The sequence below is a fragment of the Rhinoraja longicauda genome, chromosome 2 (assembly GCF_053455715.1).
Source record: "Rhinoraja longicauda isolate Sanriku21f chromosome 2, sRhiLon1.1, whole genome shotgun sequence".
Lineage (NCBI taxonomy): Eukaryota > Metazoa > Chordata > Chondrichthyes > Rajiformes > Arhynchobatidae > Rhinoraja > Rhinoraja longicauda.
The window spans coordinates 16,155,778-16,178,062 of NC_135954.1; the positions used below are offsets into that span (position 1 = coordinate 16,155,778).

The 22,285-nt window shown below is 41.6% G+C and overlaps 1 protein-coding gene across 4 annotated transcripts in view; it reads right to left on the reverse strand.

The window, feature by feature from the left end:
* Window positions 1–22,285, reverse strand: part of LOC144608969 (genetic suppressor element 1-like) — a 209,231-nt gene that overhangs the window by 7,522 nt on the left and 179,424 nt on the right. For all 4 annotated transcript variants that reach the window (XM_078427247.1, XM_078427263.1, XM_078427255.1 and 1 more), the window contains 4 exons: window positions 21,562–21,823; window positions 18,518–18,625; window positions 10,475–10,837; window positions 7,859–8,053 (listed from right to left, as the gene is read on the reverse strand). In XM_078427247.1, the coding sequence (XP_078283373.1) occupies window positions 7,859–8,053; window positions 10,475–10,837; window positions 18,518–18,625; window positions 21,562–21,823 (928 nt within the window). The remainder of the gene's footprint in view (window positions 1–7,858; window positions 8,054–10,474; window positions 10,838–18,517; window positions 18,626–21,561; window positions 21,824–22,285) is intronic.

The following is a 22,285-nucleotide window of genomic DNA, read 5'->3' on the forward strand; positions in this document are numbered from 1 at the left end:
ACTATCCTACACACTAGGGACAATTTACAATGTTACCTAACCAATTAACCTACAGACCTGTACGTCTTTAAAGTGTGGAAGGAAACTCGGAGAAAATCTATGCGATCACAGGGAGAATGTACAAATTCTGTACAGACCGCACCCGTAGTTAGGATCAAACCCGGGTCTCTGGCACTATAAGACAGTAACTCTATCGCTGTGCCATTGTGCCGCCCTCCTCTTCCAAATGCTAAATCCTATTCTTAAGAATCGTCTCCAATTACTTCCCTACCACCACTTTCCCTCAATGTCCTGACTTACCCTTATTTATAACTAACTTGAAACTTGTTGTGATCACTGTTCCAAAAACGTTCTCCCACTGAAATGTCCGTCACTTGGCCAAGCTCATTTCCCAATACAATTTCCAGTAGGGTCCCTGAAATTGGACTATTCACATACTATTTCAAGAATGCACCCAAGAAATTCTCACCCGTAAGCCTCTTGCGCCAAGGAAATCCCAGTCAAAATTGGGGAAGCCAGTACAACAATCCTGTTGTTTTTACACCTTTCCATAATCTGTCCAAGCATCTTTCCAGTTGATAAAAATGGAAACCAGCTGGGGCTTGCTTCATTCAGCAGGTCAATGACGTTGATGTGCTCGTGGGGTTTGGTGTGGTCAGCCATATTAATAGTTGTTGAGAAGAATTAAGAAGAAAAATATACCAATGCCACAGTTGTAGAGGATGCCCATGGAATTTTTATTGGGGTTGTTTTATTTCTGTGGAAGCGGCAAAAGTCTCATTGGAGAAATTCAAGTATAAGCAAGTAATGTGTGCATGGATTTAAAATGCAGATATATTGATAAAGGATGTATATTCATGTTGTAAATATTTATTGAAATCACAAGGATAGCATTCAGCAATGCAGATATAAGATAGTGTAAGTAGTGTGTGTGCAGCCTCTATGAAATCACAAACTTAAGATGATGCATCTGGGGTAAACCTGAAAAGAACCTTAAGTTCAAAATGTTAAATATCTTAATTTACAATTTGCAAAGGAAGCTATTTCAGCAGAGACACCTTAAAAGATCAGCCTTTTTCCTTTAAAAATGATAGTTTTGGATATTGAAACAGAACTTCACAAGTAATTCATCTTTAGATTTTTTTGTTCAATGATCTGCCAATGAGCAGGAGTCATAAAATGTACAATAAAATTAAACGTATTGACCCGAGGTCATCAGCTGATATTCATTAACAACTTCTCCTGGACCATCCATATTGAATCCATGACCAAGAAAGCACAATAACACCTCTATTTCCTTAGAAGGCTTAGGAAGTTTGGCATGTCCCCCGCCAACTGTCACCAAGTATTTTATCAGGATGCATTGGAAAAAGATGCAAGTTCAGGGCTTGGGCACTTCAGAGAAAATCTTCAGGAAAAAAAACTATGAATGCTGAAAAATTGAGAAAACAAGTATGTTTTCAAATTGCAACTTTTGGCAAAGTTTGACTTGGTATGCAAGGGAAAGGGAGAGACAGCTAAACAAACTAATGATTTTAATAATTCCTATTAATTAAATTTCCAGCAATTAAATTTCCTTCAATATAAACTAAAAATACTGGAAATGCTCAGGACCTGAAAAGTTAACTTTCCTTTTCCATAGATATTAATTTTCGTGTTGAGTGTTTTCAGCATTTTGTTCTTTTACGTTTCATCCTTTCCTTTCCCTTTCTTACTTTCCTAGTTCCAATGAAAGGTCAATGACCTATGGGATTAAGTCTGTTTTATCTTTCCACTGATACTAATTGATCTGCTGTTTAACTTGCAAACATTCACCAAGTGCATTTAAAAGAAAATTACATTTACTTACAATTTTTTGCAATTGTTAACCTGGTTTCATGTTTTTTTTCAATCTTGCCTCTACTTTACTTGATTAATGGCCTGCACATTTTTAAAAGTTTTGAAATAGTATATTGCTAGGATTGCGATTTTTTGGGATTAACTGATAAAATTCCCTGAAGGCCTGAAGAAGATTACTTTTCTGAGCATTAAAACTTCGTGCTGTCACTGCATGAATATCAAGCAGAATGCAGGTTTTGATTTCATATGTTGCTTTCGGTGAAAAAACAAAAGAACAAAATTATAGGTAGAAGTGGGATTAAAAATCAAAGGTATGCACAATCAAGTTAAAGAAAATAAACATATTAATGAAATAGTTTTTTCTCTGGAGGCTAATTTTGTGATCCGTCTTATATTCAAAAGCAAATAATGGCTTTTGCTAAAGGAAGAACAATAAGACCCCGAACAAGGAGATTACTTTCAATAATAAATCAATTTTATGCAGATTGCAAAGTAGCTTGCTTGCGTTTCTGTGCATGTTGCCATAAAGCACCAGCAAGCATATTAACATCTATTACCTCCATTAAAAAAATAGTAGAGTTAAGGCCAGACTTTATTACCATGTGTAAAAAGTGGTAGAGGTCTCACATATGTTATATTTTGCTGTAAAATAATGATAACTTGATCTCAAATCAAAAACAGCTTCACCAGGCAGCCTGCATAATCATAGTCATTGAGACATACAGTGTGGAAACAGGCCCATCGGCCCAACTTGCCCACACCGACCAACAAGCCCCATCTACACAAGACCCACCTGATTGCGTTTAGCCCATATCCCTCCAAACCTTTCCGATCCATATATATCAGAATATCGTGATTTCATATTAACTCATGGCTCAGTTGCTGACAATAAACTCAAACAAATTGATTTTGCTGAACACAGATCAAAAGGTAATTGAACTGAAACCAAGATAAAATCCCAAAACATAAGCCTCAAATATGTTTTGAAAATGGAACATTGGTAATTGTTAAGAGTTATGCAAAGCAAAATACCACAGATGCTGGAAACCCAAAATCTATAAACTAAAACTTTTGTTTGTTTGTTCCTGAACTACAGCCAAAATGGTACCCGATAGCATGACAATTTTAGGCCCAATGTACTCACCGTCATCCCTTTGGTGCGAATGGAAGAAGTTTCATTGAAATCGGTGTTATATTTTTAAAGTTATTCACATTTTAAAGTTTAAATCTATCTCCTAGGGAGTGAGGGGGGAGGGAGGGAGGGGCGTGGAGGGAGAGGGAGGGAGGATATCTATGTGCCTACCTAAAAACCCCTTAAACACCACTATCATATCTGCCTCCACCCCCACTCCTATCAGCGCGTTTCAGGCACCTGTCACTCTGTGCAAAATAATTTGTCCCGCACATTTCTTTAAATTCTGTTCCTTTTCACAACAATGTTATGCCCTCTTTGACATTTCCACCTTGAGAAAAAGGTTCTGTCTATCCTATCTACTACGCCTCTCATAATTTAATTTACTTCTTTCAGGTCTCCCCTCAACCGCTGGTGTTTCAGAAAAAAACAATCCAAGAAGAACTCAACAGATGTAAAGTTCACCGATGCAGCGGTATTAACCGGGATGCAGCTGGAGTCTGATCATTCAGGCAGAATGATCAGAAGAGATGGTGAAGAGAGATAGGGCCATGAGGAAATGAAGAGGAATAGACATTCAGTGGCACTTTGAATTCAAGAGTTGTTGAAGCTTAAGATCCTTGGCACCTAAAAGAAAGCGTAAATCATCCATTGTTACAGCACTAGATGAAGCAAACGGTAAACTGCATCTGTAAGCCTCGTGACAGAGCCCCCTCCCTTGGATGCTGCTCTGATCCCCATCACTGGCTGACTGGCCAGGAGAGGCCAAGCCCCAGCATCACTGGCAACAGCTGGGTATAATTAGCTCAGATTGGTTTAGTTTAGTTGAGAGATACAGCACGGAAACAGGCCTGTTAGCCCACTAAGTCCATGCCGACCAGTGCTTCTCATACACTAACACTATCCAACACACTAGGGACAATTTACAAGTTTTACCGAAGCCAATTAGCCAACAAGCCTGAATGGCCGGAGCACCTGGGGGAAACCCACGTGATCACGGGGAGAACATACAAACTCCGTGCAGACAGTGCCCGTAGTCAAGATCGATCCCATGTCTCTAGCGCTATAAGGCAGCAACTCTATTGCTGCGCTACCGTGCTGCCCATAAGATTTGGCCACCCGAATCATGTCAGCCTACTGCAGGCATTCCAGCCAGAGGAGAGAAGGGAGAGGATGAGATAGGAAGAGAGAGGAAGAGAGCCAAAGTAGTATGCTCCCTGCTAGCTGTGTTCCCCTGTCGCAGGTTCAAGGAAGACTGAGCCACTGGGACTAACCCGAGACCACCGACACCACCGTGTGGCTAAGACTGAGTTGCCTGGAATAAATCCTAGACAGACAGTGTCTCTACTGAGGCTAAGAATGTGGCCGGGGCAAGACTGAGATGCCTGAGCCATTTCCTGCGTGCAGACAATGAGGGATTGCACCCACACAGAGGTAAAGGCTGATAATCCAGAGACCACCAGCACCGCCACTTCAAGCCCCAAAGCTGAGGCACCAGAATAAACCTGAGACTGCCAGCGCCTCTTCACAAGGCAAGATTGAACTGCAGGGAGAAGTCTAAAATTGGCACACCTCCTCCTTCCAATACCAGGACTGAGCTGGTGGATAATCCCGAGATCACCACTGTAAATAAAATATATCATGCGTGTTCACCCTACTGCGAGGGTCGGTGTGGGTCACTGCCAGACCCGGCATCATCTCCAATGCCACAATGTGGACAATTTGAAAAATAATAAGTCAGTTTTGCTCAAAGATAGACACTAAATGCCAGACTTACTCAGCGGGACAGGCAGGATCTCTGGAGAGAAGGAATGGGTGACGCTTCAGGTCGAGATCTGAAACGCCACCCATTCCTTCTCTCCAGAGATGCTGCCTGTCCCGCTGGGTTATTCCAGCAATTTGTGTCTATCTTCGATTTAAACCAGCATCTGCAGTTCCTTGCTACACATGTCAGTTTTGCTAAACGTCGAAACAGTCAACATTTCAGATCCATGGGGTCAGCGACTTAAATATTATCTCTTTCTTTTTCCGCAGATGCTGACCGATCTGCTAAGAATGTCCAACACTGTTAAATTTTAATATCGTAGCATATATTATTCAGTGTTCATAAAGTACAGGAAAAAAAAGTAGGATTTCAAGAGGTTAAATGTTGTTCTTCTCGGGTATTTTAGATACGTAGATACTTCAACCCCTATGGATTATTGGCATAATTGGAAACAGAAAAGTCGACTTCTGCCGCAATACTTAAGTGCTTTGAATGCTATTAATCATGCTTCTATTTCTGCAGGCTGTCTCACTGAGCTCACTTGTAATCGTTTAAAGATTAGATGAATTAGCATTTTGTGACACATAAGTTCTTTTTGTTCCTCAACAAAAGCCTTGGCATTTTGACACTGCTTATCATTCTTTCAGTTACTCTCAAATTGAAGGATTGAACAGGTTAGTCGATTTCTTGCTTCATTTACTGGATAACACCACTCATCCTAGGAGGATACACTTTGAAAATGTCTGGTATTTCATGCCTGTCAAAAACGGTTTATAAATTATTTTCACTTCAACTTGGGGATCAAACATATGGAACTTCATTTAAACGCAGAATGAAAAACAGATCTCTGAGTATGACAGGGACTAAGTATTATTTTTTAATATTTTTCCTGGTGAGCCTCCATAATATGTCTGAACCTGTGCAAATTGTATCCTTAAAGTATAGCACTAGGATTTTTGTCCACTCCACTTGCTCAGAAATATCTGTTAAGTTTTTAAGCAAAACTACTGAGAAGTTGCAATCAGACAGGAAACGAAGTCTGTTATTGAGTCATAGAGTCATAGAGTGATACAGCGTGGAAACAGGCCCTTCAGCCCAACTTGCCCACACCGGCCAACAAGTCCCAGCTACACTAGTCCCACCTGCCTGCGTTTGGTCCATATCCCTCCAAACTTGTTCTATCCATGTACCTGTCTAACTGTTTCTTAAATGTTGGGACAGTCCCAGCCTCAACTACCTCCTCTAGCAGCTTGTTCCATACACCCACCACCCTTTGTGTGAAAAAGTTACCCCTCAGACTCCTATTAAATCTTTTCCCCTTCACCTTGAACCTATGTTCTCTGTTAAAATGAATGCTCAGAAAGATACGTGACCTGTTATTAAACAAAACACATTAAATAGCAATACCGTCATGTTGTACTCTCCCTCTGGAATTCATTATATTGATATAAGAAAGTGATGTATAGCATAATTTGATTACTCTTCAGCATGTTTAATGAAAGCAATGGTGGATGATTTTCTACGCAGTATTAGAAACATAGAAAATAGGTGCAGGTGTAGGCCATTCGGCCCTTCGAGCCATCACCGCCATTCAATATGATCATGGCTGATCATCCAAAATCAGTACCCCATTCCTCCTTTCTCCTCCATATCCCTTGATTCTGTTAGCCCTAAGAACTATATCTAACTCTCTCTTGAATATATCCAGTGAATTGGCCTCCACTGCCTTCTGTGGCAGAGAATTCCACAGATTCACAGCTCCCTGGGTGAAAAAGCTTTTCCTCATCTCAGTCCTAAATGGCCTACCACTTATTCTTAAACTGTGACCCCTGGTTCAGGACTCCCCCAACATTTTTCCTGCATCTAGCCTGTCCAATCTCTTAAGAATGTTATATGCTTCTATAAGATCCCCTCTCATCCTTCTAAATTCCAGTGAATTATTTGGCGGGAACCATGAATCAGGAGTCATGGGCCCTAAAAGAATGTGAATGCAGCTCTATAGGACTTTGGTTAGGCAGTGTTTAGAGTATTCTGCGCAGTTATGATATGATACTGCGTTTAGGAGGCTTTTAGGTAGGCACATGGAAGTGCAGGGAATGGATGGATGTGGATCATGTACAGACAGATAAAATAATTTTTACTTGGCAGCATGCTCGGCACAAACATTGTGGGCCATCGGGCCTGTTCCTGTGCTGTACTATTCTATATTCTGTGTCATGCAGCAATCCTAGTGGATGTTAAAACTTGGGATCACAGTAGTCCAATATACAAATCCCAGAAGGCACAATCCGTAGATCCCAGAATAAGTCATCCACGTTGGAAGTGACAAGGCTCAACCCTAGTCACTTTCACAACTTCCAACATGGAGTTTGAGAAAGGAACAAAATGCAGAGAAGGTGTTGGAGCATTAGGAGCATTCCAAACATCAAACATCTTTTTAGATTTTGATGTGTGAATGCACTCCAGGTGTCTCTTGTAAAAGCCCAGGTGTAGAAAATGTAGAGCATGAGTGATAAATGCATTCTGACCATTTATATTTAAATTAATTTCATCCAGATTTCCAGTTTACATGTGGACGCTCACCTGGAACATCCAAGCATTTGAATAGGTGTTATGTGACCTAATATTATTTCCAGACTGCTATCACTTCACTTTTGTGAGTTAGAGTGAACCTGACCCTAGCAATTCTATTGCGCTACAATGTACTAGGCGGCAGCAGCGGTAGAGTTGCAGCCTTACAGCCCTTATAGCGCTGGAGACCCGGGTTCGATTCTGACTACGCCTGCTGTCCGTATGGAATTTGTATGTTCTTCCCGTGACCACATGGGTTTTCTCCGACAACTTTGGTTTCCTCCCACACTCCAAAGACGTACAGGTTTGTAGGTTAATAGGCTTGCTATAAATGTAAATTGTCCCCAGTATGTGTAGGACAGTGTTAATGTGCGGGGATCGCTGGTCGGTGCGGACTTGGTGGGTCGAAGGGCCTGTTTCTGCGCTGTATCTCTAAACTAAACTAAACTAAAACAATGTCCACAGAAATGCACTTAACCCTGTATTTGTTGCCCAATTGGACATGAAGTAGTTGGCCAAGTAGCTTAATTTGGTTACTTCTTTCATCTTACCTTCAAGGTATTCTTGGTAGGCTTCAAGAACAGCAGTCACACCGTGCCATTTTGGCTGCTGATCTATTTCTTCCTCACTGTCCAATTCATCGGGCTGAGGGCTAACTTGTCTGCTCTGATGTTTTGGTTTGTCAAACAGTGATGAACCCTGAACCAGCAGTGAGCTGCCATTTCTGTCACTCAGCTGTACAACCTCTGGAAAATCAAAGCACAAAACGACATTTCAGTTAACAGATGAATGAAATATGGATCAATGTTATACTTTGATGAGAACTGGGTTAAAGTTCAAAATCAGGATTAACATGCGGCCTGGTGTCTGAGCGAGGGAAGAATGACAGCAGAGGAATAGTCAGCATCCTGACAATCAATGTACATTATGAATGGGCAAATATGAGTTACATATGCATCCTTTAAAAAGTGGTCAAATTTAAACTACCATGCGAGCTCCAGGTTGAAACATTTAAAGCTAGTGTGGACTACTTTCCTCTGACTTTGAGACCTCTGCACAGATTTGTTGCATACGGATAGGGGCGTACTCAAAGGCTTCCCATTAGAGATCAACATTATTGAGAGAGCAAACTGGGAGAATGAGAGGCAACCATATTGCAATATAAATAATTCTAAGGGGGCAAGACAGATTGAGATCAGCCCAGCGCTTCCAGCTGCCTATCACTTTAATACTCAATCCCATTGCCATTCTGACCTATCAATTCGATCTCGACTACGGGTGCAGTCTGTAAGGAGTTAGTACGTTCCTCCCGTGACCTGCATGGGATTACTCTGAGATCTTTGGTTTCCTCCCACACTTGAAAGACATACAGATTTGCAGGTTCATTGGCTCGGTATAAATGTAAATTTTCCCTGGTCTGTGTAGGATAGTGTTAATGTGCGGGGATCGCTGGTCGGTGCGGATTCCGTGGACCGAATGGCCTGTTTCCGCGCTATATATCTAAATTTGGAAGGTTAGTTCGCATGGGATCCAAGGAGAGATAGTTGAATCGATAGAAAATTGGCTTCATAGAAGGAAGCAGAGGGTGATTGCTTCTCGGACTGGAGGCCTATGACTAGTGGTGTGCCTCAGGTACGGTGCTGGGCCCGTTACTGTTTGTCATCTATATCAATTGTAGGAATCATTTTGCAATTATTAGTTATTTTTGCTTATTAATATTATTACCTTGTGTCCTGCTGTAGTCTGGACACTATAGAAATGCAATGCTTACGTAGGGGCTGGGCGTAGCTAGAGTGCGGGGCTGTTGGGTACGTGCTGGCGGAGAGAGTGTGTGTGAGCCAAGGAGGTGCTGACAGAGGGTCAGCCAGAGGCTCCGCCAAGACGTAATCGCCTGTTTTAGTAACAAGAAGATTAATGCAAACTGTGTCGGTTATATCTGGCAACCAGTATCGATCGCATAGACTGTGGTAAGATATGGAATTTTACCTAGCAAATTAATAACCAGTCGATGACAAGAGATATGCCAATATGTTTATGGCACCTTCAAATAAAGAAGACAAACTATCAAATGTAAGGAGGATCTCTGTTATTATTTGTTCGAGTCATTACGCTTATCGCTCACCCGGTCTATGCAAGTGGCAGCTTGGGAGCTAATTGATAGACGAGAAGCTGGCCGCTACATCGTGTAAAATTCCTTCTTAGCTGAAGTGATCAGCTTGAATCCACTCCTTCGGAAAGTTCAGAGAACTTGCCTTCGCAAGAGATGAAGTGTGAGATCTTATGTGAACTGGAGTGATTCATCGTGAAATCTGCCTAAGCTGGAACGATTTATCGGAATTTACTCTTCGGAAAGTTCAGAAAGCTTATCTTCGCAAAGGAAAGACGAAGGCTATAAAAGTTTACCGACCTGGGAGAGATTATTGCCAAAAGTTGAAGCATTATATCTGTCTCTTAGAGTTATTTGAAAAGAATTAGCTCTTGGAAAGAGACTGTGGGAACAAACAGCAGAAATCGTAGTCTGCTTTAAATTCATTTTTTCTGTATGAGAAAACAAAGGCTATTTTCGAATGATCAAGAGCTTGGAATACGGACAGCGTAGCAACGACCTTGGGAGTCCCTGGTTACCAAGTCTTGTTTAAAATATATACCAAGATAGTGGTATAGTGATAAAGGAAAGCACATCTGGCTTATGTTACAAACCACAGAATGTCTGAAATTAAATCCGATGTTCAGTCACAAGGTGGCGATAGTGGACCACGGCCTAAAATGGAAAAAGGGCCATTAAGCTTACTCAAATTGGCAAAGATATGGCTTATGAAAACAATGAGAAGCTAAAGAAACGTAAATATAAGATGGCTGTGAAGACCATGGAAAACATCAAGGAACTAATAAAATTAGGAAAGAGGGCAGAGGTGGAGCTCAATCTGGATCAAATTAACCACCTCAAAGACGAAATCTACAGCATCTACTTCAATCTGAAGAAGGGTCTCGACCCGAAACATCACACATTCCTTCTCTCCTGAGATGCTGCCTGACCTGCTGAGTTACTCCAGCAGTTTGTGATACCTTCGATTTGTACCAGCATCTGCAGTTATTTTCCTACTGGAACTTGTAAGTAAAATAAGAAACAAAGAAAAAAAGTGAGGTGCATAAAAGGATGTAAATACCTTTGTGGGGATCTGAAGGCTGGTGTTTCGTGCTCTGCAATATCGTTTCCTGGAACTCCTGCCAAAACTTATCCAGTAGCTTGAATTTTCCATTCCTGCCAGTTACCGTCCCAGATGGTTTGGCCTCATCACTTGAAGATCTGCCAGAATCTGCAGCTCCCAGCTTGTCAGATTTGTTCCCATTTACACTGCTGGTGTAATCCTTTGACACAATCCCCGATGCTTCTGCTGTGAGCAGTGGCCTGCATTGCTCTGCCCAAGGCAGGGCGGTCAGCTTCCTCTTAGAACAAGCAGTTGGATTGCTGTCAGATGCAATCACTGGGGGAAGGCTGATGTCAGATACACCTGGCTGGCCGGGAGAATCTGCAAAATAATAACTGATCATCTGTTTGCCTTGTAAAAGCTTTATAAAAGTTCAACTTTCTTAATGTAAATATACCAACAGCGGCATTGCTCGCTTCTTTTGTGAAGAGTATTTCACCTGGTGGCATTCGAATTCTTGAGAATAATTGATTGAACAGGCGAATTTAAAGCAAACCAGGCATTAATCTGGGATGGGTACATACAGGCGTCGTCGGTTCAATGGTTGTGGCAAACTTGGGCCGGAGGCTAGAAATGAAAGCCAAGCTAAATCGATCTATTATAAGATTAAAGAGTTGGCCCATGTATTTTATACCTGCTGAAAATCCTGCACCTACTTAGTTTGGTTTCGGTTAATACAAAATGCCTGCATCCCATCAAAATTTCTCCAAACCTGTGGCTACAGAAACAAAATTATAATTATATTTTTACCATGCACGGCTGAGTAGCTGCCTCACTGATGGAGGGACTCCAGATTGTATGAATAATTTCAATCCACTCAGGGGAATTTAAACTTCTCAACACATGCACATTGGTGTCACCAGTGGGTAGAAGTCCCAACATTTTTTGCAATGCATTTTTTGGAGCAAGATTAACTCATCTACTTCATCGACACATTAGCTTTGCATTTCTTAACCGATCCGTCAGGGGAGGTGAGATAGCCGAATACAAGATATTCAGCTCGGTTTCAGCTTGGGTATTTAAAGGCACATTTCAGACATTACACTGGATGGATTCTGAAGCTTCTATAAAGAATGGAAGGTGGACGGTAAACACAAGAAAATTGCTGCAAATTCATCAATGTTTTGCTGGTTATGACATTGAGAATAGCATGGACATTCAAGGAAAGTATATTCTCTGCTGACAGGTGGAAGAAATTGCATGACAACAGGTGGACTCGGCAAGAACATGATTCACTTCTTCTGAATTCAGTGCTTCAACCTGTTTGGATTGGAAAGGGCAAACACAGTGGAACATTCATCCATGTCCTGATGCACTCAAGACCTCGTGCAGCCTCGGCAAGGCCAGCAGTATAATCAAGGATGAGTCCCACCCCGGACACTCTACCATCAGGCAAGAGGTGTAGAAGTGTGAAAAGTGCTAAGTAAAATGTTTTGCATTAGCACCAGAAATACCAGGAATCAAGGGAGATGGGGAGAAAGCAGGAATGGGCTACTGATTTAGGATGATCAGCCATGATCATATTGAATGGCAGTGCTGGCTTGAAGAGCCCAATAGCCTACTCCTGCACCTATTTTCTATTCTATGTTTCTAGAAGCGTTTCAGTGTATAATGACATGACAATAAACTAAACTGGTCAGGTTCCCTAGGTGGTAAGAGAGGAGGGTGTCAACTAGCTGGTATTTCTGGTGCTAATGCAAAACATTTTACTAAGCACTTTTGGAAGTGCTTGGCGTGATATTGCAGGCATTTGGCCTGATTTATGGTCCATGGAAAAATGGATGGAGCTTCAAAGATTATGACCAATGAATGGATGGAGGTCCTCACCAAAAGCTTATATACTATAATTACCATCCTTAATAGTACAACTAAATATTCTGATGTTCATTCCCAGCAGGAAACTGAAGAAGCCAAAATAAGTTTGTTCATAACATAAGGCATGTACGAAAAGGCTTTGTGCTTCCTTTTTACAACTGTTGTCTTCCTTCAATTAAAATCCCACATGTTACCTATTCTCCCAATGGACAATTTTGCCTCTGCACTGATGCATGAGGAACAATCTATGAAGGGATGCTGACAGGCTTCAAAAACTATGTGTTCAGCATAGCCATTTCAGCAGCTGTTTCTACCTCTCCTGAAACCATGTGGGGTTGCAGTGTGTAGCAATCCCAGAAGGAAAAAGGACACGTTGGTAATTGGCACGGGTAATAGACAATAGACAATAGGTGCAGGAGTAGGCCATTCAGCCCTTCGAGCCAGCACCGCCATTCAATGCGATCATGGCTGATCACTCCCAATCAGTACCCCGTTCCTGCCTTCTCCCCATACCCCCTCACTCCGCTATCCTTAAGAGCTCTATCCAGCTCTCTCTTGAAAGCATCCAATGAACTGGCCTCCACTGCCTTCTGAGGCAGAGAATTCCACACCTTTACCACTCTCTGACTGAAAAAGTTCTTCCTCATCTCCGTTCTAAATGGCCTACCCCTTATTCTTAAACTGTGGCCCCTTGTTCTGGACTCCCCCAACATTGGGAACATGTTTCCTGCCTCTAATGTGTCCAATCCCCTAATTATCTTATATGTTTCAATAAGATCCCCCCTCATCCTTCTAAATTTCAGTGTATACAAGCCTAATTGCTCCAGCCTTTCAACATACGACAGTCCCGCCATTCCGGGAATTAACCTAGTGAACCTACGCTGCACGCCCTCAATAGCAAGAATATCCTTCCTCAAATTTGGAGACCAAAACTGCACACAGTACTCCAGGTGCGGTCTCACCAGGGCCCGGTACAACTGTAGAAGGACCTCTGCCATGTATCCGCCCACTCACACAACCTGTCCAAGTCACCCTGCAGCCTTATTGCATCTTCCTCACAATTCACACTACCCCCCAGCTTAGTATCATCTGCAAATTTGCTAATGGTACTTTTAATCCCTTCATCTAAGTCATTAATGTATATCGCAAATAGCTGGGGTCCCAGCACCGAACCTTGCGGTACCCCACTGGTCACTGCCTGCCATTCCGAAAGGGACCCATTTATCCCCACTCTTTGCTTTCTGTCTGTCAACCAATTTTCTATCCATGTCAGTACCCTACCCCCAATACCATGTGCTCTAATTTTGCCCACTAATCTCCTATGTGGGACCTTGTCGAAGGCTTTCTGAAAGTCGAGGTACACCACATCCACTGACTCTCCCCTGTCAATTTTCCTAGTTACATCCTCAAAAAATTCCAGTAGATTTGTCAAGCATGATTTCCCCTTCGTAAATCCATGCTGACTCGGAATGATCCTGTTACTGCTATCCAAATGCTCAGAAATTTCGTCTTTTATAATTGACTCCAGCATCTTCCCCACCACTGATGTCAGACTAACTGGTCTATAATTACCCGTTTTCTCTCTCCCTCCTTTCTTAAAAAGTGGGATAACATTTGCTATCCTCCAATCCACAGGAACTGATCCTGAATCTATAGAACATTGAAAAATGATCTCCAATGCTTCCACTATTTCTAGAGCCACCTCCTTAAGTACCCTGGGATGCAGACCATCAGGCCCTGGGGATTTATCAGCCTTCAGTCCCATCAGTCTACCCAAAACCATTTCCTGCCTAATGTGGATTTCCTTCAGTTCCTCCATCACCCTAGGTTCTCCGGCCCCTAGAACATTTGGGAGATTGTGTGTATCTTCCTCAGTGAAGACAGATCCAAAGTAACGGTTTAACTCGTTTAAAACTTTGTTCCCCATAATAAATTCCCCCGCTTCTGTCTTCAAGGGACCCACATTTGCCTTGACTATTTTTTTCCTCTTCACGTACCTAAAAAAACTTTTGCTATCCTCCTTTATATTATTGGCTAGTTTACCCTCGTACCTCATCTTTTCTCCCCGTATTGCCTTTTTAGTTAACTTTTGTTGCTCTTTAAAAGAGTCCCAATCCTCTGTCTTCCCACTCTTCTTTGCTATGTTATACTTCCTCTCCTTAATTTTTATGCTGTCCTTGACTTCCCTTGTCAGCCACAGGTGTCTCTTACTCCCCTTAGAGTCTTTCCGCCTCTTTGGGATAAATTGATCCTGCAACCTCTGCATTATTCCCAGGAATACCTGCCATTGCTGTTCTACCGTCTTCCCTGCTAGGGCCTCCTTCCAGTCAATTTTGGCCAGCTCCTGCCTCATGCCTCTGTAATCCCCTTTGTTATACTGTAATACTGACACTTCCGATTTTCCCTTCTGCCTTTCCATTTGCAGAGTAAAACTTATCATGTTGTGATCACTGCCTCCTAATGGCTCTTTTACCTCTAGTCCCCTTATCAGATCAGGATCATTACACAACACTAAATCCAGAATTGCCTTCTCCCTGGTAGGCTCCAGTACAAGCTGTTCTAAGAATCCATCTCGAAGGCACTCTACAAACTCTCTTTCCTGGGGTCCATTTCCAACCTGATTTTCCCAGTCTACCTGCATGTTGAAATCTCCCATAACCACAGTAGCATTACATTTGTGACACGCCAATTTTATCTCCTGATTCAACTTGCACCCTATGTCGAGGCTACTGTTTGGGGGCCTATAGATAACTCCCATTAAAGTCTTTTTACCCTTACAATTCCTCATTTCTATCCATACTGATTCAACATCTCCTGAATCTATGTCACCCCTTGCAAGGGAATGAATATCATTCCTTACCAGCAGAGCAACCCCACCCCCTCTGCCCACCTGTCTGCCTTTTCTATACGTTGTGTACCCCTGAATATTCAATTCCCATCCCTGGTCCTCTTGTAGCCTGGTGTTTTGTACAATGCTGGAATTATGTTCAACTTCTTTAAAGGACCTAAACAGTCTTTCCAGGTGAGACAGAGGTTCACCTGCACCTCCTCCAACCTCATCTATTGTATCCGCTGCTCTAGATGTCAATTTCTTTACATCGGCGAAACCAAACGCAGGCTCGGCGATCGTTTCGCTCAACACCTTCGCTCAGTCCGCCTTAACCAACCTGATCTCCCGGTGGCTGAGCACTTAAATTCCCTCCACCCACTCCCACTCTGACCTTTCTGTCATGGGCCTCCTCCAGTGCCATAGTGAGGCCCACCGGAAATTGGAGGAACAGCACCTCATATTTCGCTTGGGCAGCTTGCAGCCCAGCGGTATGAACATTGACTTCTCCAACTTTAGATAGTTCCTCTGTCCCTCTCTTCCCCTCCCCTTCCCAGATCTCCCTCTATCTTCCTGTCTCCACCTATATCCTTCCTTTGTCCCGCCCCTCTAATATCAGTCTGAAGAAGGGTCTCGACCCGAAACGTCACCCATTCCTTCTCTGCTGAGATGCTGCCTGATCTGCTGAGTTACTCCAGCATTTTGTGAAATAAATACCTTCGATTTGTCTTACATTCCCTTGCTGGTAATCAGATAGAAATCATTATTTGACCCCACTTTCTGATCTACTGCAATGCATTCTTTGAATGAAAAGTGATCCGATGTGAAGTCGTAACCATAATGACACTCTAAAATGTTACCAAAAAACCCCAATTATTTCAATCACCAACTTATATTGGAGATAGACACAAAATGCTGGAGTAACTCAGCGGGTCAGGCGGCATCTCTGGAGAAGATGGATGAGTAACGTTTCGGGTCAGACCCTTCTTCTGATTAAAGTCTTCTTGAGTCCGAAGAAGGGTCCCAACCCTAATCGAAAAATATAAAAGCAACTCAGTATCAGTCAGGAATTCTCAGTACTCCAGACAGAAAAATTAGTTTAATTTAGTTTAGTTTATTGAGGTGAAAACCTTTTTCGTTGTTAAAAACGTTTTATGTTGTTTCAATGACGGTGATCTTATGCTGCTTGATAGGGAAAATTGATATACCTCCAGTCGGTGAGAAGATTCCTTTCATATCTTTGTTTCAATAATCTTGAAATTGTTCTTTAACCTATTACTTTCTTCGATTTAGTTCTCCCTATACAGCGTAACATTCCTTTGCTTCGATGGCCATCTCAAGAGCATACCCCTGATCACTTGCCTTTATTGCTCTTGAAATGATCCACATAATGGATTTGGCCTTCACTGTGTGGAAGACCCTGATCTCTCTTCTCTAAATTAGTTGAGTTTTTGTCATATGCTGAGGTTTTGATGTGGCACATGGGAGCAGAAATATTTCAATAAACCTTTGATCACATGTTAACAGGTTAATAAAGTTAAGGTTGAAAGCCCAAATAAAGGGTCCAAGTCCACAATTCCCTGAAAGTGGCTATACAGGCAGGTCGACTGGTAAATAAGGCATAAATAAGGTAAATAAGGCTTGCCTTCATTGGTCAGAGCATTGAGTGTAAGAGTCAGGAAGTCATGATGCAGCTTTGTAGAACTTTGGTTAGGCCTTATTTGGAGTATTGCATGCAGTCACCCCATTACAGGAAGGATGGGGAGGCTTTGGAAAGGATTTAAAGGAGGTTTACCAGAATGATAGACACAAAATGCTGGAATAACTCAGCGGGACAGGCAGTATCTCTGGAGAGAAGGTGATGTTTCGGGTCGAAACCCTTCTTCAGACTGATGTCAGGGGAGTGGGCGATATAGAGATAAAATGAAGTCAGAGATAGTAAGACTGGGAAAGGGATGGGATGGGGAGAGAGGGAAAGCAAGGGCTACTTGAAGTTGAAGAAGTCAATGTTCATACCACTGGGGTGTAAGCTACCCAAGCGAAATATGAGGCGTTGTTCCTCCAATTTGCGCTGGGCCTCACTCTGACAATGGAGGAGGCCCAGGACAAAAAGGTCAGTGTGGGAATGGGAGGGGGAGTTAAAGTGTTGAGCAACTGGTTCCTCCAATTTGCACTGGGCCTCACTCTGACAATTCCTCCAATTTGTGCTATTTTACCAGAATGGTAATTTACCAGAATGATGGCTGGATTAGGGGATATTAACTGCAGGGAAAGGGTGGACATATTTGGATTGTTTTCTCTGGAAAGCCAGAGGTCGAGCGGACACTTGATAGAAGTGCATCAAATTATGAGAGGTATAGATAAGGTTGGCAGTCAGAACCTTTTCACAGGATGGAAATGTCATATATTAGAGAGCATAACTTTAAGGCAAGAGAGTCAAAGTTCAACGGAAATGTGGTGAGTGCCTGGAGCATGCTGTTGGGGTGATGGTGGAGGCAGATAGGATGTGGCATTTTAGAGACCTTTGGCTAGGCACATAGATGTGCAGGGAATGGAGGGAAATGGATTATGTGCAGGCAGATAAGAGTTGGTCTTGGAATCACGTTGGCACAGTTATTGTGATCTGGAGGGCCAGTTCCTGTCATATGTGCTATGTTCTGAATAATGTAAATATCTTAAAGTGTCCTGTGAACTTGCAGTACAATAAAACTTACATTTCCATAAAAAACAAACTACTGTAAGCACTGAAAGTGTCCAGATGATCTGTCAGTAGCAGTTAAGAATTAAGTCAAATTGTCATGTAATATGTAACCCTGCACAAGTACGAATTGCGAATTGTAGTGAAATTGTAAATATGAGGATAAGAGATGGACATGATTTCATTTAAATAGCAATTAAAAATATCAAAAATATCTTTCCTTCGGTGGGATATAAAGGAAAAATGTAACAGTTACAAAGAGTGATAACATTTAATCGTGAATTTTATCTGCCATTCTTGTAAAAAACAGTGTCATGGTTTACTAACCAAAGTCTGTAGTCTCTATTTTGCTCTGGTTTATTTTCACCCACATGTTTAGATCGTAATGTTGTATCCTTAGTGTTTTGATGTGTTTATGGTTTATTCTTAATTGTTAACTGTATGTTGTGTTGTCATTTGTGAGCGGAGCACCAAAGCATATTCCTTGTATATGCACATACTTGGCCAATAAACATATTCATTCATTCAAATATTAATTATATTTTACCAAATAAACCCAATGCAAACGGACGTGTAGATATTGCGTTCCTTGTGCTTCTTTCAGAATGATCAATACAAATAGGACTGGAACTTTGGAACATTACTCCACAAAACATCCTACCTGAACATGGTGTCAGGACCCTGTTAGAATAAGCTGACTCTGATGATTCTGAATGTGTTTCAGAATTGTTCTTACTTTTACATAACTTCAACAATGCCTCTTCAATATCTGTAAGGTGATAATTTGAACTTAGAATTAAATACTTTACGACTTTGGAAATCCCATTTTGAGTTGACATTTCCTTGAGAATTGGTGCGTTAAAGGCTTGCACAGTAATTATCAAATGTATCTTGAATGATTAAATGGCTTTAAAGTTTTGTGGTAGAATTGTTAAATCCCTTAGCCAATTCTTCCATTGTATTTAAAGTAGACACATTGCATTTATTTCACTTGGGATTCCATTGAACACACCATTTACACCTCGTTTAATGCAGCCCTTTACATTTAGTCCTCTTATCCTAATCAATTCTTTATTTTGTTTTCTTCTTGTTTCTAACCATTTATTTTCTTTTATATCCACGTCAGGAATTGGACCTCGGTCAATGGAATTGTGAGATAGCTGCTCAAAAACCTGTGTCGCTCATTTTATCATCTCTATTAATGGCAGACATAATGGAAATTCTGTGTTCACAGATTCATAGAAAATGTACAATACAGGAGGCCTATTGTGTCAAGAAAGTGTGTCCCAAGTTCTTGATATGCACCCTGCAGTATACAGTCCTCCACAATTTCCACAAGCCATTCTTCCCTTGCTTTTAAAAAAAAAACAGCCTTGGATATGTTTAATCTGAGTTTGGCAATTCATCCACTTTCAAAAATTCAAAATCCCTTAAGAATGTTTGTTTTACCATGTTCAACCCATTCTGCTTTTCACATTCTTCCTCCTTAACAATAGCTGACTGCCTCCCATTTTGGTGTGAAAAAAGCCACAAGGTATTCATTAAGAACTTTGTCCATATCCTTCCTCACATAGAGTCATAGAGCTATGCAGCATGGATAGCTTGCCATAAGCTAGATCCACTTGCTTATGCCTGGCTCATATCCCTCTAAACCTTTCCTACCCATGCACTATGCAATTTTACCCACTTCTACCACCTCCTCTGGCAACTCATTCCAAATTTGTGAGAACTGATTTCCCACACACAAAGCTACACTGATTATCCCGAATCACTCCATGCCTTTCCAAATACATGTAGGTTCTGGCTCTCGGTATCCCCTCCAATAACTTAACCACCGCCAATATTATGCCATGGCTTGTCCTTTCAACCTTCTTAAATAGAGGCACAACATTTCTTGATTAGTACAGGTGCCAGAGGTTATGGGGAGAAGGCAGGAGAATGGGGTTAGGAGAGATAGATCAGCCATGAATGAATGGCGAAGAAGACTTGATGGGCCGAATGGCCTAATTCTGCACCTATCACTCACGATCTTATGAACATTAGCCTCCCTCCTGTCTTCCAGCACCTCATTCCATGGCTATTGATAATGCAAATATTTCTGTTTTGTGCTTCGCAAATTCTTCCCGAGTTTCCCCACAGTATCCTAGGATAGACTTTATTTATTTACCTTTATTTGTTTTAAGACCCAGCACCTCCTCTTTTGTAATGTAGACTCTCTTCAAGACATTACAATTAACATTTCTAAGTTCCCTAGCATCCATGGATTTCTTCATGATAAATTCAGATGATATATATTCATTTAACACTTCACCCATTTAGTCATAGAATGATACTGTGTGGAAAAACAGGCCCTTCGGCCCAACGCCCACACCGGCCAATATGTTCCAGCTACACTAGTCCCACCTGTCCGCTTTTGGTCCATATCCCTCCAAACCTGTCCTATCCATGTACCTGTTTCATCCATGTAACTGTTACTTAAATGTTGGGATAGTCCCAACCTCAACTACCTCCTCTGGCAGCTTGTTCCATACACCCACCACTCTTTGTGCAAAAAGGTCACCACTCAGATTCCTATTAAACCTTTTCCCCTTCACCTCAAACCTATGTCCTCTGGTCCTCGATTCACCTACTCTGATGAGACTCTGTGCGTCCACTCAGTCTATTCCTCTCATGATTTTATACACCTCCGGAAGATCACATTTCCTGTGGCTCCACACAGAGATGATTTTGTTGATCTGTAAGGGGCTGTATTCCCCCCCCCCCTAATTTTTATTTTGCCCTTACTTTACCTGTACATCCTCTTTGGATTCTCCTTTAGCTTATCTGCCAATGCTATCCCCTTGATTTTCCCTTTTAAGTGTATTCCTATCATCCCTACACTCCTCAAGGGAGTCACTTGTTTCCAGCTGCCTATGCCTGACAAATGCTTCATTTTTCTTGTCCAGAGCTTCAATATCTCTTGTCATCCAGGGTTCCGGGTTCCTGCAGCCTTACCCTTCACTCTAATAGGAACATGCTGGTTGTGAACTTTCACATTTAAAAGCTTCCCATTTTCCAGACCCACCCCTTTACCTCCAATCATCCTTTGAAAATTCCTGTCCAATTCCAACAAAAGTGGCCTTGCCCCAACTTAAGACTCTCCACACATGGGTTCCATTTTAATGGGACCTAATCTTCTTCGGTTGCTCTTTAAATATTTACAAACAACAGTTTTGAGTTATCCTTGACTCCCTTTGCTAAAAAAAATGTATTGTCCTCTTTTTTAATTTTCTTAACTTCCCTTTTAAATTTACTCTCTCAATTTCTATACTCATCCAGGATTTTTGCTACATTAGACACTCAAATTTTCCCTTTTTTGCCCTTTCCACTCTTGGTACGCCTTGTCATTCAGTGTCCTCCAGGTTCATCAACACTATCCTCTATTTTCTTAGAAATATGTTTATCTTGAACGTCTGGAATGCCTTCCGTTGGTGTGGAACTGATTTGTCTATGTTAATGTTTCCAGCCCACTTTTACTAAATCAGGTGCTGTGAACCAGTAAAGGAATTAGATGAAATGGAGCAAAGAGATGCTATTCTGCAAAAAAATAAGGTTACTCTTTCCTTGTCTGAATGCCAAATTTATCTTGAAATAAGCAGGTTAGCTAAAAATAAAAGAGATGCTGGTGATGGCCTGTCAGTTCTCATTTCCAGAGCATTCACCTACCTTTCTTCTGTGCAGGGCTCAAGTGCGTTAATTTGAAGAGTGCAAGAAATTGTTTCTTTTCCTCAAAATCAGATGTCTTGTTCAGTTCATCTGGAGAAAGTTTGAGGTAAGGTACTTGAGGAGGAAGAGGTTTCTGCTCTAAACCAAATGGGGAAGGGGTGCGTTCTCTCAGCATCCGGCGCCTCCTCCTCATCTTCTGCTCTATGACTTCATCTTTTTTGCTCTGGGTGGTCAGACCCACGGCCCCAAGAAGCAACATTTTCTGTGACAAGGAAATTACAGGTAAAAATAATAATTTTACATTCTCCAACACTGTATGTCTGCAAAGAGTGAACATTTGTAAATAAGGCTGCTGCTCTTGTTATAACTCATGCTGTTCAACCTTTTCACACATGGAGATGACACAGAGAGTTCCACAAATGTAAAGCATGCATTTCAACCATGAAATACATGGAATTCAACCATGCAATGCATGCAATTTAACCTTGAAATACGTGCAATTCAACCATGTCATAGAGGCATTGCAGCCATGTGTTATATCAAATCCAACTTTGTAACATGGTAAATTTTGCAGCCCTGCATAACTAAGTAAAAGAACAACTTGCTCTAAAGATTGGTGGCTTGAAATTGTGACAAGTGCCACATAAATGGATATCTTCCTTCTGTGTTTTAATAATTTCATGGGGAATGTTGGCTCTGAAGGTAGCAGTACACCATCATGGTC